The sequence below is a fragment of the Megalops cyprinoides genome, chromosome 9 (genome assembly GCF_013368585.1).
Source record: "Megalops cyprinoides isolate fMegCyp1 chromosome 9, fMegCyp1.pri, whole genome shotgun sequence".
Lineage (NCBI taxonomy): Eukaryota > Metazoa > Chordata > Actinopteri > Elopiformes > Megalopidae > Megalops > Megalops cyprinoides.
The window spans coordinates 21,769,825-21,787,471 of NC_050591.1; the positions used below are offsets into that span (position 1 = coordinate 21,769,825).

General features: G+C 43.6%; 2 protein-coding genes across 9 annotated transcripts in view; both read left to right on the top strand.

Moving 5' to 3' along the window:
* The first annotated feature begins 297 nt into the window (after positions 1 to 297).
* Positions 298 to 11,961, top strand: psmd2 (proteasome 26S subunit, non-ATPase 2). The gene is made up of 21 exons (XM_036537271.1): positions 298 to 458; positions 2,171 to 2,227; positions 2,513 to 2,677; positions 3,106 to 3,227; positions 3,774 to 3,998; positions 4,124 to 4,282; positions 4,516 to 4,660; positions 4,940 to 5,000; positions 5,133 to 5,279; positions 5,363 to 5,469; positions 5,657 to 5,784; positions 5,956 to 6,043; positions 6,226 to 6,388; positions 7,103 to 7,204; positions 7,539 to 7,684; positions 7,943 to 8,026; positions 8,245 to 8,413; positions 8,674 to 8,768; positions 8,869 to 8,995; positions 9,207 to 9,325; positions 10,956 to 11,961. The coding sequence occupies exons 1-21, from the start codon at positions 354 to 356 to the stop codon at positions 11,136 to 11,138; spliced, it is 2,697 nt and encodes an 898-aa protein (XP_036393164.1). The 5' UTR covers positions 298 to 353; the 3' UTR covers positions 11,139 to 11,961.
* Positions 11,962 to 12,805: 844 nt separating this feature from the next.
* The window catches only part of LOC118782636 (eukaryotic translation initiation factor 4 gamma 1-like), a 46,548-nt gene continuing 41,706 nt past the window's right edge, over positions 12,806 to 17,647 (top strand). For 5 of the 8 annotated variants that reach the window (XM_036536033.1, XM_036536039.1, XM_036536040.1 and 2 more), the window contains exons 1-2: positions 12,806 to 12,862; positions 13,066 to 13,271. The gene's annotated coding sequence lies outside the window, so the exon portion shown is untranslated. The other 3 variants (XM_036536034.1, XM_036536037.1, XM_036536036.1) reach the window with 3 other exon arrangements.

The following is a 17,647-nucleotide window of genomic DNA, read 5'->3' on the forward strand; positions in this document are numbered from 1 at the left end:
TAAAGCACACATGAGCTCATATTCCAATTAGCCTAAGTAAAATTTATACAAATGCATCTCACATTAAATGTATCATTACAATACTTGTCCTTATAAATGGGTACATATTAATAAAAACACGTACGTCTTGACAACAGTTCTATGAATTTTTTGTATATATGATACTCAAATGGGAAAATTTCAAAAGAATCTTGATTGCTCGCATCGCACTCTGTTCACAAAGCGTTCTGCTTTTTTCCGATAACGAGAGCGCGTTTGTCCTTCCGACTTGCCGTCCAATTGTCGTCCGCTCGTTACCCTGCACAGCCGGCTGTTCAATTTCGGATTCGTAGTGAGGCTGTAGTGTTGCAAACATGGAGGAAGCAAAAAACAAGGACAAAAAATCCCCAGAAAAGACGGAGGAGAAGGGGCAGCAGGCCCCCGGAAAGGACAAAGAGAAGAAAGAGGAGCAAGAGCTGGTGAGCGAGCGCAGTTTACTCTTTAGTTGTTGAAAATCTGAAATCTAAATGGAGCAGCGAATTTGCCTGAGTCACTGCCCGAGTGACAACATGGTTGAACAGTGAACAGGCCGTGAGCGCTGTCATTCAAATAGCATAAAAGAAATACTCTTCTAAAATACACAATTCACAGCAAATGTACGTTTATATTTTTGATACATGCATTTCTGCCACCCACTTGCTGATTTGCATCCAACGTGCAAATGACTAAAAGCATGGAGTTTGAATGTTAGCTGGCTAAACAACACGGGCTAACATAGCTAACGTTAGCATATCTAGCTAACGTTACCTGTCTTGCGTAGAAACAATAAGTTAGTTAACGTTACTAAACAAAAAAACGAACTGTCAGAGATAGTTCTTTTTTAACTGATTTTCGACTGAAAATACAATGGCATACTTACAGAACATAATGCTATTGAAAATGTATACAATGCAAACACAAATAATACCTGTGCATAGGATAAACTTCGTTCTGCCATGTAACGGACGGTGCAAAACAAGGTTCAGGTAATTGAAAAAGCATTACTTGCCATTCAGATGATGTATTTATAATATTAATTAGCCATTTAACATATTTTTACGAAACAGTGTGATGTAGAAACTTAACAACGCAAAATGCTCACATAATGTTCCGTTGTGTAATATGAGTGGCTCCCTAGCCATGAAGACTCAAGGGACTTTGAGTTGGAGACATAGCAGAGCAATTTTTGATAGCTGTCCACACCTGACATGCTTTATGAATTAATTCGCTAGAGAGTGTGTTTGTTGTGAGACCTTCCTGTACAAGTCTTAAAAGTGCTGCAACGCAAATTCGCCTCGAATGCTTAATGGTTTTTCTTGTTGATTAGAGGGGTTTCGAAATGTGTATCCAGTAATTCAGTAAAAAGTTCTCTTTTACATGAAACACTGAAGTACAGTGACCTGAATATAGACGGCCAAAGCCTATGCGAGGTGGCAAAAGTCAAACAGCAAAAGGCGAAACCATGTTTTGGTTTGGTTCTTTTCCTTAACTCAGTGGTAGTATCTCTCCAACTTGATCGCTCCAGTATCAGAAAGCCACCAAGATGACAAGGCTAATTTTCTGGCAACTTCATATGCTACAATCAGATGTCTGTGACACAGAAAATATAGTAAACATTTTCTACTGGTGTTAGCAAGCAACAGGTCTTTTATCGATTTAATTTTAAACTCTAGAGTCAAATAAGACTGAACTAGAGGACCATATGCCATTAATCTCACTTTGCATATAACATTATGCTATTTATACCTTCACAGGCATTCCAGGTCTGGCAGACCAGGCTAACTTAGTCAGTAGTGGATGGACTGCAGTCTTTTTCTTTCATTTTACATCTGCCTCTCTCGGGATGTTAACTGATATACCTGATTTTGACAGTTCAATGGATTTGCAAATTATGCAGTAAATTAAAGTACACTGCTGTACCCATGCACCTGTAGCTGCAAGTCACTTTGAAGCATAAGAATGCTGACAGCAGGAGAGTTGTTAGCTTTGACTGTCTAAAAGGTGGTGCTCATTTGTTTATATTTTACATTATAACTATTCAAGTGGTGCTCTTGATTCTTCTTGGGGAAAATATGCTTTGACTTGTTATGACATTAACCAGTGGGGTCTTTGTCTGATCTGTGATCTAATGACTTTCTTCCCTATTTCTCAGTCTGAGGAAGACAAGCAGCTTCAAGAGGAGCTGGAGATGATGGTGGAGAGACTGAGTGTGAGTATTGCTGTTGCAGAAACATGCCGGGCCGGCTGTGAAAACTACAGCAGAGTCCGTGCTGACTTCTGTGTAGATATAACGTGACTACTGATGTCATTGCTTTAGCAACTGCAATGATGCTGTTGCATAAATACCATACTGACATGCTGAAAAATGGTGACATGTTGAAAAATGAGTGCCAAAAAATTCTATGGGGCATTAGACTGAATTTTCCTCATTTTCTGATTTGTCCTCTTCTCTCTCCTCCACCCCTTCTCTGTGCCACCTGGCTCTGCGTCCCAGGAGAAGGACACCTCCCTGTATCGTCCTGCCCTGGAGGAGCTCCGGAGGCAGATCCGCTCCTCCACCACCTCCATGACCTCTGTGCCCAAGCCCCTCAAGTTCCTGCGCCCACACTATGCTAAGCTGAAGGAGATCTACGAGGGCATGGCCCCTGGGGACAACAAGGTCAGGCTCTTGTGATTGCACCATCCTGTAATTCTAACTCTGACCAAACCTGGTGGGATTCTGCAAAAAGATGGCCTCTCTTGAAGTAGTCTAAGAGGTCTAAACAATGCTGTGTCTTTAAAAGAATTATTTATTCATTTTGTATATGCTAATATCCAGGACATCATACAGAGCAAATTATGGTGGAGCTGGATGAAAAGTCCCCAAAGAGCAGCCTTCATGAATAAAGAGAAGATTCAGTCTGACACATACCTAATTGACTTTTGTCACACATGGTTGTTTTAGTTAGTTGCACTGACACTTCACTCTGCACTCTTCTCTGTTATGCTGACTGAAGGAAAATGTTGCCAGTTTCTGTTTTATGGTGGAGTGCCTTCTACTATCTGCTTTTGTTGTTCTGATGGAGCCATTCTCTTGTTACCGGGCAGCGCTTCTGTGCAGACGTGGTGTCAGTCCTTGCCATGACGATGAGTGGAGAGCGAGAGTGTCTGAAGTACCGTCTGCTGGGGTCACAGGAAGAACTGGCATCGTGGGGTCATGAATACGTCAGGTACACCTGTGTCACCTGTTTAACATCTGAAGCTACTCTACATAAATATGTGCTGTTTGCCTTATCTTGTATATTGTAACTCTTGTAATATTTACCAGCTTGTGCAATTTTTTGCAAATCAAAATACAAACATTTTTGGTTACAAGATTTAGGTATTAAACTGTATGAATGCCTTCATTCAGCTTTTAAGTTAAAGGATACATTTTGGGTGGTTTTGAGCAATGCCATTTAGTTTCAATATTGTTCTACTGTATCTGCACTCATGTGTAGCACACATTGTAATGGAGTCACCAACAGTTCTAAAGGTGATTATGAAAATTTTTTGTGAAACGTGTTATGCTACAGCTGGAGCACATTTGGACATTTCTGTGAACATTGTTTTTGCAAAGTTGAAAACTGGATGATGCGCTTGATAATTGGCATTGCAGGCAGAGGTTGAGAGAGACCGCAAGATAGAATCAGTTTGGGTAGCTTGTGTTTGTTGGAGCTTCTCAGGTTGAGGGACATGGTGCTACTCTCTCTTACCCGCACGGCCCTGTGTTCCAGGCACCTGGCAGGGGAGGTGGCTAAGGAGTGGCAGGAGGTGGAGGAGAGTGATCGGGGGCAGCAGGAGACCCTACTGAAGCTGGTAAAGGAGATCGTTCCCTACAACATGGCCCACAACGCTGAGCACGAGGCCTGCGATCTGCTCATGGAGATCGAACGGCTCGACATGCTGGAGCATTACATAGATGAGAACGCCTACGCCAAGGTCTGCCTCTACCTGACCAGGTGAGCACAGCACCCGCCACCCAAAATCCGGACTGCACCCACACCAAGGCTTTGTTTCTCTGACAGATAGATGGACATGACCAAGTCTCAGTTAACCTTTTACCGTTATCCTTTCATTTCCCCAGCTGTGTGAGCTACGTGCCTGAGCCAGAGAATTCTGCTCTGCTCAAATGCGCTCTGAACATCTTCCGCAAGTTCAACCGCTACCCTGAGGCGCTGCGCCTGGCCCTGATGCTCAACGACATGGAGCTGGTGGAGAACATCTTCACCTCCTGCAAAGACATGTAAGTGCTTCTCACAACATTCCAGCTTGATGTTAGTTATTGTATTTACATTTTTATTCCATACACATGTTGTATACACTCCATCATAAGTTACCTGATTTACTTATGACTCCATTCATGTTGATTTCTGGCATTCCTGCTCATTAAGAAATGCAACAATCCTTTGTGTTTTGGAGCCTGTGGATGGTGTCTCCTTACAGGCAATAATTGTATGTTATCTCTGTGTTGCGTAGTGTCATCCAGAAGGAGATGGCCTTTATGCTGGGGAGACATGGTATGTTCCTGGAGCTGAATGAGGACGTGGAAGACTATGAAGACCTGACTGAGATCATGTCCAACGTCCAGCTCAACAGTAACTTCTTGGCACTGGCCAGAGAGGTGTGTAAGAGGGAGGAAGAAGGCCTAAGGGGTTGGGAAGAGTGTTAGGGGTATAGAATCAGCATATGGTGGCTCGGAAAAGGGAGGGAGTGTAGCTGTGGTGGAAGGTGAAGAGGCGCGTGGGTTGGATGGAAGAAATGGATCAGGTGGTAGATGGGGAACGTGAACACTGGTGGAAATAATATAGGCCGTTTTATTCAGCAATCTCAGATTTGAAAGTGTCTTTTCCTTTAACTTTCTGAATCAGATGTCTAACCTTCTTTGTTCATATTTTTATAGCTGGATATCATGGAACCCAAAGTCCCTGATGACATCTACAAAACTCATTTAGAGAACAACAGTAAGTTTTAACACCTCATATGCCTTCATTTTGCAAAGATAGTTTATGCAGAACCATGACATGTCTGCTCCTCTGTCCTCTCCCTTTCTCCTCTGGTTCTCCCTTCTCTGTCACCCCTTTCTCATTCCTTAGGGTTTGGGGGCAGTGGTTCCCAGGTAGATTCTGCGAGGATGAACCTGGCTTCCTCCTTTGTGAACGGTTTTGTGAATGCAGCTTTCGGGCAGGACAAGCTGCTGACAGACGACGGCAACAAGTGGCTGTATAAGAACAAGGATCACGGTGAGCATGTGACCCACGGTGTTCTCCTTTCACGCATGTGCCCCCATGTGTTCAGCTGTGTGACGGTGCGTGTCTGTATTTAGGCATGTTGAGTGCGGCTGCCTCCCTGGGAGTAATTCTGCTGTGGGATGTGGATGGAGGTCTGACTCAGATAGATAAATATTTGTATTCCTCTGAGGACTACATCAAGGTAAGTCCCCTTTCTCCCTACCTGTCGAACATTCCAAATGAACTCTTCCAGAGCTTAATATCCACCTGTTGATGCCCTGTTTTCCAAAAACAGTTGATGAAATTACATTCTGCTCTGTCTAGTTAATTTTTTAAATTCTGCTTTCTGGGTGTTTATTATTCCCTTTTCTTTCTGTCTCTCTGTGCAGTCGGGTGCCTTGCTGGCCTGTGGTATTGTGAACTCTGGCGTGAGAAACGAGTGTGACCCTGCCCTCGCCCTGCTGTCAGATTATGTCCTGCACAACAGCAACATCATGAGGATAGGGGCTATCTTTGGGTGAGTAGCAATGGGTAATGTTGTGGTCAGGGCACAATACTGGTTAATGGCTTGGACACTGAGCCAGGCTAACAGTTATGGTCGGGGGGGTTGAGGTGGTAGGACAGCTTTTGACAAGGTTGCGCCTTTGTGGCTTGATATTCTGACTGGGAACCTGTGCTGTCTCTCTAGACTTGGCCTGGCCTACGCTGGCTCCAACCGAGAGGACGTCCTGTCTCTGCTGCTGCCTGTCATGGGAGATTCCAAATCCAGCATGGAGGTGAGTGGGGCTGGCGGGTGGAGAGGCGAGGGAGCGTGATGTGATTGGATGCCAGAGTAATGCTTTGGAACCTTGGGTTATATCTAGGTAACTCATCAGCTCAACATGACTTCTGCTGAACCTCATGATGGATGCACATGATGCATGACTCAGTGTTTTCCTCACGTTTCATGGAAACGTAGGTGGTAGGTGTGACTGCCCTGGCATGTGGTATGATCGCTGTGGGATCCTGCAATGGGGACGTCACTTCCACTATCGTCCAGACCATCATGGAAAAGTCTGAGCAGGAGTTGAAGGACACCTACGCCCGCTGGCTACCCCTGGGGCTGGGACTAAACCACCTTGGTAAGGGAAGGGGTGCATGATAGTCCTTGGGACTGAATGAACTAGGCAAGAGTAGGGGTATGTAATGGCCTTGGCCTGCAGGTTTTTTTTTGTAATGTACACGTTAGGGCAAGAGTACTGGAACTTTCGCTGGACAATTTCTGAGTGTGATGCTGCAGGAATAACACTGAGAAGGTTTTTGGCTAGACTTGCTCAAGGAAAAACCCAGCTGACTCTACTTCAGAATGGAAGTATAACCTAAACCATGTAGACTGCCCACAGTTGAGCCATTGCACAACAAATAATTTCCTAATCTTCGTTTTAGAGGAAATATGTGAACTGCTCACATCTTTTAACAGCATTTTGGCTTAATGGTAAGGAGTAGGCCTTGTAATGCAAAGCTTGCTGGTTCAGTTGCCAGGTGGGACACTGCCAAACCCTTGAGCAAAGTACCTGAAATTGCCTCAGTAAATATCCAGCTGTATAAATAGTTGATGTGTAAGCAGTCCTAAGTCACCCAGAATAAAAGGAACTGTCTGCAAATCAACTATGTAATGTCAGTTTCCCTTGTATGTGCTTTTGCAGTTTTTGCCTGAGAGAGTCATGTCACTGCTGGTTTACATGGTGGGCATTTTCAGGGCTGGTGAGGCTGAGTGATGGAGATATCTGCATACTGCCATTATTGTGATGGACACTGATTGTCTGCTCTCCCACTTGTTCCTTCCCTGATCCCAGGTAAAGGCGAGGCCATTGAGACCACGCTTGCTGCACTGCAGGTTGTGCCTGAACCCTTCCGCAGTTTCGCCAACACACTTGTTGACGTGTGTGCTTATGCAGGTCAGTGTTGTCATGGTGACAGGTGTCCGGTGTGAGAGTCCAGAAGGCAAAATTGAAACTGTCCAATCTGTTACACTCCCAATGCCAAGCTGGCATACCCTGTTATTTCTTCTGCTGTGCTCAAATGTTCTTCTACTTTCTTTTTCATCCCTGTCTTTGTATCCCTTCCCCCTTCACACTGTCCTTCAAATACTCCTACTTTCCCTCGTACACTTCTTTCCTTCCCCCTCTCCCTTGCTCTTTCTCTCTCTCACCTTGTATCCCTCCCTCCCTCTATCCCTCTTTCCTGCCTTCTCTCCCTCTAACCTTCTCTCCTTCTCCTTCTCTCTCCTAGGTTCGGGCAATGTGCTAAAGGTTCAGCAGCTGCTCCACATCTGCAGTGAGCACTATGACACAAAGGACAAGGAGGAAGAGAAAGACAAGAAAGACAAGAAGGACAAGGAGAAGAAAGAGAGCTCTGCAGACATGGGGTCCCACCAGGTGAGCAGTGACCTGCACTGCTCCCTGCAGAGGATAGCTCTGTGTAGGGAGTGTCAGCACTGCACTCCTAAGGGCCTCAATCTGGTTTCCAACCCAGCACAACCTGTATTACACTTTAACATATTAACGTGTGTGCCCCTGTAAGCGTAGGTTTCTTTTCACATCTACAGTGTGCTTGCTCTTTCTAAGAATGTGGTGATCTGCAGTAGAATGCTGTATTGGATAAGTATACTCAGTGCTCTCTGTTGCCCCCTGCAGGGTGTGGCTGTTCTGGGCATTGCACTTATTGCCATGGGAGAAGAGATTGGATCAGAGATGGCTCTGCGGACGTTTGGACATCTGGTCAGCATCCTCGCTTGTGACACTCTTTTTAGTACCTTTAACAGACTTCTGGTTAGCCCCATGTGATACAGTCATTCTGATTTGGTAGGTAATGGCTACTGTGTGCCCTGTCTGTGTCAGGTGTCCCAGGTGTCATGTTCTGTCCATTTTTCTTCCTCAATCTCTCCCACTCTTACCATCTCACTCTGAGCTCCTCTCTCGTTCCTCTCATCCCTCAGCTGCGTTATGGAGAGCCCACTCTTCGGCGTGCAGTGCCACTGGCCTTGGCTCTGATCTCCGTCTCAAACCCGCGGCTCAACATCCTAGACACGCTGAGCAAGTTCTCCCACGATGCCGACCCCGAGGTCTCGTACAACTCCATCTTTGCCATGGGCATGGTTGGCAGTGGTGAGTGCCTGCCACCTTAGGCTGCATTCTCCTAGCCACTGGAAAGCATCCTGTCAGCTGTACAGTGCAGCGTCCTGACTAATCAATGCTAGTCTAAAGATTTTGACTGACCATTCATAATGAGGCTGTGTAAATAGTTGTAAGCTCTCAGTATTAGTGAGATCTTATCTAGCCACAAATGGGACTCTTGCCACTGTGCCACCAGTTGAATGCTGTGGTGTTTGCTCTGACCCACTGCTTTGTTTGTGCTTTCCATGCAGGAACAAACAATGCCCGTCTGGCTGCCATGCTGAGGCAGCTGGCACAGTACCATGCCAAGGACCCCAACAACCTCTTTATGGTCAGGCTGGCACAGGTAAGACCTGAGGTTTCCAGCATGTTATATGCACTTAAATGTATACAGAACCACAGAGGATGTTCTCTGTACTGACCTGTGCTATGTGCCATACCTGCAGGGTCTGACTCATCTGGGTAAAGGCACACTCACATTGTGCCCTTACCACAGTGACCGGCAGCTCATGAGCCAGGTTGCAGTCGCCGGACTGCTCACTGTCCTTGTCTCTTTCCTGGATGTCAAGAACAGTGAGTATCCCTCCCCCTTTCGCTTTCAGCCTCTGTATCCTCTTGATACCTCCCTCTTTCTGTATCTCCCAATCTCCTTCCCACTCCTCCGCTGTGAGTTGGGACATGTTGTGTGTGTATGTGTGTGTGTGTGTGTGTGTGTGTGTGTGTGTGTGTCCGTGTCCCCGTCCCCTTGGCCTGACGGCACCCTTGCTGTTTCTGCGTGTTTCAGTCATCCTGGGGAAGTCCCACTACGTTCTGTATGGACTGGTGGCTGCCATGCAACCCCGAATGCTGGTCACCTTCGACGAGGAGCTGCGGCCGCTGCCCGTGTCTGTTAGAGTGGGACAGGTGAGGCTGTTAGTTGGATAGTGTTAGAAAAGTTTCTAAGTATCATAACAAGCTAGGTGCTGCTTTCATTGGCAGTTTCATGTAATCAAATTAACACAACTTGATAATTTTGGTGTCTCTTTCTTTATGTAGACTCTAGCCAAGTATAGTCATGACTATTCAGAGCTGAATATATCATCTCATGCCTGCTCTCAAGATGTCTGTTTCTGTGTAAAGCTATTTAACTGACAGAAGCATAAAATGATACAATATAAGCATAGTATTTAATAATATGGCATAGATGCTTATCTTTAATGACCTGGAGCAAGATGCAGCTAGGTAGCTACATTTTAGTTTGATAGACACATGGAGTGAGCTTATTAATCCTTTCTTCTTTTAGAAGCAACTCATGGTTTAAAGTGAATTCCAACTCATCCCAAGAGCATCCATTATGTAATTTTGTGAGCTTCTTAATGACCTAACTCAAACTTTGAATTCACAGAATTTAGCTAGCTAAGTAGCTACATTTCTCTGAATCATTGATTTTACGGCAATATTGATTACAAACTCCAAAAGAGTCCTACTGTTTATTTTTCTTAATAGTTGAGTTGTCAATTAGCTATGAACAGTCTACCCATTGACATTTCAGTGAACAGCTCCGCATTAAGCTACATCTCATCAGTGGTCACACTGAGAGGGGGAAAGTTAACTTACTTCCATGCTCTGGTATATGTGAGACCAGGCCGTTTAATCAGGTCACTCCACGTACCTGGCGAAGAATGTTAGGGATCATTAAAATATAGTTGGATATGTACCTCAGACAAAGCAGTCCTCCTCCTTCATCATTGTATTATCTACAGCTGGTGAAAGTGCTTCTGCTTGCTAAACCACAGCCCACTGCTGTAGTGTTCCCACTGCAAGGGATGATCATCTCTCTACCATAGATACAATTCTTATACCTCTTGAAATTCTGTGCCAGCTATTGTCTTTTGCATGCATTTGTGTGTACATGATTCAGACTTCATGTGCTTAATTTTGTCTTTCAGATACTTTTAAAATTTTTATCCCTGCCTTTTTGCTTTTGAAAACAGTTTAATAATCTCTGAATTAGTTGTAAAAAAATGACAATGATAGAATATAGCAAGCATGTGTAGTGAGGGAAAGCTGCTGATCATGGAGGCAAGAAAGTGCTTTGCAGACTGCATAGACTAATAATGACTTAAAAACATTAGCAGCAAATAGACAGAATGAATTTTAATGCAGGCAGCTAGATGTCAAATACCAGATATCCGTAATGTTGTTTCACATATGAGTCTGCACTGGTTAGTGCTTTGTCTGTAGGAGGACATGTTCATAGTTGCTCAATTTATGTTATGTTCTAGTGACGGGCTATTTCTTTTTTCATTCTGTAACTGTGAAATTACTTGGCACTAAAAATAACTGAAGTGATTTTGTTCCTGAATGTTTTTTTTTCTCTCATGGTTCTGCTCCAAAGTAACTTTGAGGCATTTGTCATCTTCCCTGCCTAGCATGCTGAGGAAGACTTGGTGTGCAGTTGAGCAATGCCATATGTAATGTGTGGTTAAGTAAGGTATGTGTAAAGCTTTGGAAGGGTAATTAAATGAGGTGTGTGTGTGTGTGTCATCTGCAGGCAGTGGATGTGGTGGGACAGGCCGGGAAGCCCAAAGCCATCACAGGATTCCAGACACACACCACACCTGTGCTGCTTGCTCATGGGGAGAGGGCAGAGCTGGCCACAGAAGAATACATCCCTGTTACCCCCATTTTGGAGGGCTTTGTCATCCTGCGCAAGAACCCCAACTATGATGCCTAAGTCCCCTGTCCCATCTGTGTTCCCCTCCCCCAACCCAAACTTCCTAAGACTGACCTGACAGCTAGGGTGTGCAACCCTGGCTGTTTTTCTTCCCTGTGTCCTCACCTTGTCTCTCCTGACATTGCTGAACAGGTTGGTATGTGACTGAGCAATGTGCGGAGCTGTGGGATCCAGGTACATGGTGCCCCCAACCAAGCACTGACCAAGGATAATTTACCCCAGGCCCAACCCTAACCCTCAGTGCAAAAAAGGATTTATGCTCAGTTGCTTGGAGTCACTATGATTCAACAACATAACTGGCATGGGGAGGAATTAAAGAGCCAGGGAGGCCCACCTTTTTCTCTACAGACCTATTTCTGCTATGGGCAAGCTCAGACCCTCCACATCACTTTGGTGGATAGTGGATTAACCCAGAGGGGAAAATGGTGGCTGTTATCACTCTCAGTAGGTAGTGCCCCTAAACGCTAATGTAGGCTCAGAGAACTGAACCCTATTACACCCAAATGTTTTATCCAAAAAGCTACAACAAATCCAGGGTCAGTGCTTCAGGGGCACTATCTACAACACCTATTTTCTTTTTTTCTTCCTCTCTCTATCGTTATAACAAGGTTCAGTTCAGTAAGGCAGGTATATAAACACTTAAGAGATGGAGCCGGATGTAACAACAGCACTGTTGACAGATACGTTGAGAGATTTTTTAAAATTCTTTTGTTTTGAGCCTTCCTCCATTTGTAATAAGAGCATGTAAAATGTCTGCTATATCCAGTTTTTTGTCGTCATTGGTTTTGTTACAGAAATGTAAAAGGTTGAAATAAAATAATTTGATCCACACAGTGAATTGTTTCTTATGTCTCTGATTTTACCATCCTGTTACAGAAGATTCTGTGGGCATTGGTTTTGTAATGTTCATGGAGTTGTTGAGTAAGGTATAACTCATAGGGCTCTTTATTCCAAAATAATTCTGACGTAATAAATATAACTATTGTGGTTATAAGTGGTATTACTTCTACAAACGGGCAATTAGTACGTCATTTCTAATGTGTGGTGTGAAAATAAAAGCACTTACTGACGTATTATGATCAGCGTTCGAGTATATGCGTGAGGTCTGTGGGGCGCTTGTGGGATAAAGGTATCAGGGATGGATAACAAATGACAAACCAGTCTGGTGGCTGCACATACGGAATTGCTGGCAGAAATGGAACTAACATTCTGCCAGATGACTAATATGATCATGTGGTTTTTAAATGGCACTTCCATTTTGATTTTCATTTTAATACCCATATTCTTGCTGTATAGAAGCTAAATAATGATAGTAACAAAGGTTTTTAAATGAAATAAGCAAAAAAAAACTTGACAAAACCAAAAACTTGCGGGGAGCATTGATATTTTATAGCGGTAACTGGCCACGCCCGTGCCATACAACTCTTCTTGAGGCGAACCCCCCTGTGCCGGGTTACCAATTACCTTGCAAAAGAACATAACTTTTTCGACAAATTTGAATTTCATAACACTTCATGTAAATTAATTTGTTTACCTCAATTTACCAATTTACAGTGGTGAGGAATTCTCTCCGGTTTCCTTGGCTGACTAAATGACAACTCACAAATCACGATTTCCCTTGTCACATGACAAGGGTGTCAGGAATTCTCATTGTGATTAAGCCGGAAGTAGCGAGTTGCTTCCGTGAGGACTCCGTCCGGCTCTGCGGACTCAAGGAGAGAAAGGTAACGCCATGGCTCCCGTCTTCACTGTTTGCTAAATCAGAACTGTGAGGAGATACCACTGTCAATCCGCTTCCATCCGCAACTCAAAGATGGACCTCCAACCCTGTGCTTTCATCCAGGGGCACATGCTATGTCAGTAATCCTTTCCCAACGCTATATTGCTCGCTGTGATTTTGTCTTTTTTTGTTTTTGTGTGTTTCTAGGGATTTAAAACACACTTCTCGCCCTGACCAACTCACCCCAAAAAGGGATAGGAAACCCCTCTCCCCTTGGAACTTCAGGACATATATAGCTTTCACAAGAGAAGTGAATTAAAGAAACGGACGGAAAAGGGAGCTAACGCTATAAAGAAATACATATTTTATTCCGAGCCCTACTGTTTTCCCTTTTCTTCAAAACTTCATTTCTGGTAAGCACTCTCCGAGTTACCTTTAGCTATCTTGCTAACTAGCTGTTTAGCTAGTTGCCTAATTTGATGATGAGTTTAGAGTACTAGCTAGCTCACAGACGTTAGTTATCTTTGGAAAGTATTGTGAACTTGATGTTATTTTGACATAGCTATGGGTTAGGTAGATGGTCTACCTAGACTACGTGTGTGATCATCTGACTTTGGCATCTAGTACCGTGTATTACCAAGCTAAAGCTAGCTGTTTTCTGTCATTACTATTTTTATTAGCGAGTAAACTGATTTAATGGTGATATTATTTTTTGATTGTTTGTCCCTAATGATACCCCAGCTAGTTAGCCAGCTAGCTACTGAGAGCTACTTGTTTTGTCCTCTTTCTCAATTCATGTTTGCACAAATTGCACACTGTAACATGATCTAGCTAGTTGGCTAACTTAGTTTGCTTGCTAGCTTAACATTTTAGCTGTTTGGGAAAGGGTGGTGTGTTCAACGGCGTTTTGTTTAAGTAATCTCAAACCAGGGAATTCATCCCAAAAACCGAGCTACTTAGGTAATGTAAGTGACATGCCGGCAAACTAACCGGGTGAGGCAGCAAACGAAATGAAAGCACACATCTATCTACTACCTAGGCCCCGGCCTGTGTGTTAAAAAATGAAATGGCAACCGAACGAATTAGCCAGGATTTATGAACAGCTGGACGGACCAAAACGAAATCTCAAACCTGGTCATTTTACATTGGCTAACTTGAGAAATATCATCGGCGAGACGCATTGAATCGGCGTTTTAGGTTAGTTAGCTAACTTATTTTTGTCAAGCAAGTGCGAACTTCTTTAATTTGAAAGAAACGGTTATAGGACCGGATTGTAGGGGCCCAAGTTGAATGATGCAAGGCCCACTCTGGTTAGCTAGACTAGCTAGCTTTTCGTGAAGGATTTTTTTTTAGACGACTTCATGTATATTCTAGATTCGTCGCATAAGAACGGATGCGATTCATTTACGAATGTGGCAAATGGATCGTAGCAAACGTTATGTTTGTCAGCATGATGTCTTAACCATCTACGATAGTAAAACGTTTAAACATTAAAGTTGGCTACCATATGCCAGGTAATGCAGCATGGCTCGCGTAGCCGGCGGCCTCCATGCCAGTGGTTTGACACGATGACACTTTCTCTATGAAAGGATTACTTTTAAGCGTAATGTCTTTACGTTATTGATGGAGATTTCATGACAAGGTAGCACTAGGTAGACTGCTTGCTAGCTGGTTGTTTCGATATGTATTGCTCGATGTAGTTCATTTGCTAACATTAGCTGCCTAGCTAAGGCAACTGACACGTGTCCATCCGTTGTATACTTGTCAGCGAATTGTGACATAGCTGGCTAGTTGAACGAATGTGTATTTTTCGATTGTTTTTGGTCAGCCACAACGGGGTACTGCATTTAATGTCACTGGGGAATTTCGGTAGCCCAGTAGCCGAGATGCTGGCTGGCTAGCTAGTCTAGCTAACTATTTGGCGTGAAAGCTAGCTAGGTAGCTAGCTAGCTTGTACGCAGTACAGAGAGAGAAACAAATTTATGGTAACGTTATTGTGTAAATCCTTGCAGAACAGGTGTGGCTTTGGTACTAAGTCTTCCAAGTAGTCAGCTAGCTAACTGTTCTCTTCCGAAAATGAAATCGATGAGTTGCTTATCGCATTGTGAGTTATGGCTGGTCAGCTACTTTACTCAGTTGTCCTACATCTCGCCAAAAATTCTATGATCCAGGCTTTTGGTAACGTAGTTTGTTTAAAACGACTTAAATGAGTCCTAGCAATGAAATCAGTGATGCAAATCGCTAGCTAAACGAATTTTGAAATGGTTATTTTAAGGGTTTATTTTAAGTCTGATCATTTTCAGTAACATTGCGCCAGCCCTTACGTGAAGTGACTTTCCATCATGGCTGGCATGTTATCTGTGAATGACACGTCGAGAACACAAGTCGGTACAAGAGGCCCTCTTAAGCGACTCTTATCGTTCAATATTAGTCATTCTTTTTGAACAACTTCATTATTGACTACAAACATCCCCGATTAAATGCATTCTAAAGCTTTGAAAGAGAACGTTTGCCTGAAAGGTTTGCCTGTTGCTCTTCACTTGAATTAAAAATTTGGTTAGCTAAATTGTTTAGCTAAATGCTTTATAGATTAATGATGCATCATGTTGTCTGACTAGCTAACGAGGATCTGTTTAAGACAAATTTCTTTTTTGATTGAAGGCTGGTTACCAATAGGGATATGTAGCTTGTTATACGACTCAGAAACGTTGCTAGCTAGTGTGAGCTAGCTACTGAATGCTTTTTAGCTGAGTTGCGCGTTACTGTGAAATCTAAATATTAGCTATGATGGACTTCCGATAACTGCCTCGGAAGAAATTGGGAGCCTCATTCGGCTTTAACTTGCAACACCATTAGTTTTAATTGGTCTGTGAAGCGTCTGGAGTTTTGAATGACACGCAGCGTGCAAGGCAGCCGGCCACAGAAGCCGGGTTACGTTGCGTTGTACGCGCGCTCAAGGCAGGAACCACGTGGTGCGTCAAGAACCAAAGGGAGAGACGTGAGAAGTATGGCGCCGCGCAGCATTGCCCAACACGCCTTCCCGAGTCACGCTGGTGAACCTTGTGAGCACTAAGGGGGGCACTTGATCTGGTCATTTATGCGCCTGTATTTGCATGCATGTGTCTCCGGGGTTTCCGCTTTGGAATTGTTCGAAATCGGTTTATCCTCGATTGCAGTGCCGCGAGGTCTTGCTAACTAGCTAGCCAGCTGGGTCCGTTGTGCAGTGGAATTCATTATCCCAGTATTGATACAGGTAGCTAGACATGTTTGTGTAGATAATTAGAGAGTGTTCGTCTCAGAGCAGGAGAAAATGTGACGTGCCACTGATCTTGCAGAGGGGAAGATGTGTAATTAGTGTACATTTAGGATGTGAAGTCGCAGGGTACGCATAGAAGCTACTCAAAATGGATGCCATTCACCAACGTCATCCAACCTGGGGCAGATACTAAGGCATATTGTTGTGGCGCAAAATAGTTGAGTCTTGTTCGCTTTCCCTTCATAACAGGATGTGGTGTTCCTTTTTCTGTATTCTTCCTTGGAATAGTGATGCTTTAGGTTGTGTGTATGTGTGTCATGTCATTTAACTTACCTAAACAAATGGGTGAGGTGCTGCACCTGCTTAGCAGTAATCATTTTCCGAGCATACAGGTTGAAGGCAAAACGTGTTTTGTAGGTAAAGCGTACCTTGACAAGCATAGGTATGGTCAGTAGCTTTGCAATATACAGTACTGGTGAGTTCACAATACCAGCCCACCTTGTGTGCTATTCTAAGGTAGTACTACTTAAACTAAAACTTGGTCATTTCATAGCCACAGTCCAACAATACAATTTTAGAACCAGTCTAGCAGGATGTCAGACACTTGGTGTACCATTCAAAGAACTGGATTGTAAATGTACTGTAACCCCCCACAGGTCAGTAAATGTCAGTTGCTCCAAACTAAATGTCATTGTTGGTATGTCACATCGTTCTTGAGCCTTTGAAATTCATGGAGAAAGTGTACAGTATCAACTGTCTTCTGGGGTTGGTTATGCATTGTGGATTCTGTGTGTTTGTGTAAGGGCAGAGAACTTACCTTGATCAGTTTATTTTCATCTACACTCGTCTAAAGAGTGCTTTCAGGTACGGTGTAACCCTACCCGGACCCATGTTGTGTGCGTAGAAGTGTGTTAAATGGCAGCTTTTCACAAAGCATAACAAAAAACAGGGAAAAGTGTTTGGGTTGATGGCACACAACTCTGTCTCAGAAGGAGTGTTTAGCTGGGGGCAATTGCTTGTCAGTTATGATTCAGTCTTGTTCGAAAGAGAACAGAACTCACTCTAGAATGCTTGAAAATGTTGATGTCTAGCCATGATTTGGGTAGACATGAAATATGTATTTGCATTTCTTGGTAACTGTTTCAGTAACTTGATTTTTTAATACAGGCATACTGTTTCAGGTCATAAACATATTTTGTCATACTTTCCCCATAATGGCTACTGCAGCTTTTTCTGTGCAGAGAAAACCTATGAATTACCCAGAATCCACCAGGCACTTGTACAGAAGCTGTAATTTATAGTGCAGTAATAAATGGCAGAGACCATCTTTACCTTTCGTGTCTTTGTTTCTTTTTCGAGTTATGGTCACCTGCTGTGAGTTCAGAAATGGGTTCACACTGAGCCAGAACTGTTCAGAACTACAATGGTGAATTTCTGATTCATTGGCCTAAGCATGTTAAGTGTGATAATTTTTCATATTTAAGGCTGTCAGTAAGATGCTCATTTTTCATGTATGTTGTATTAATTAGATTA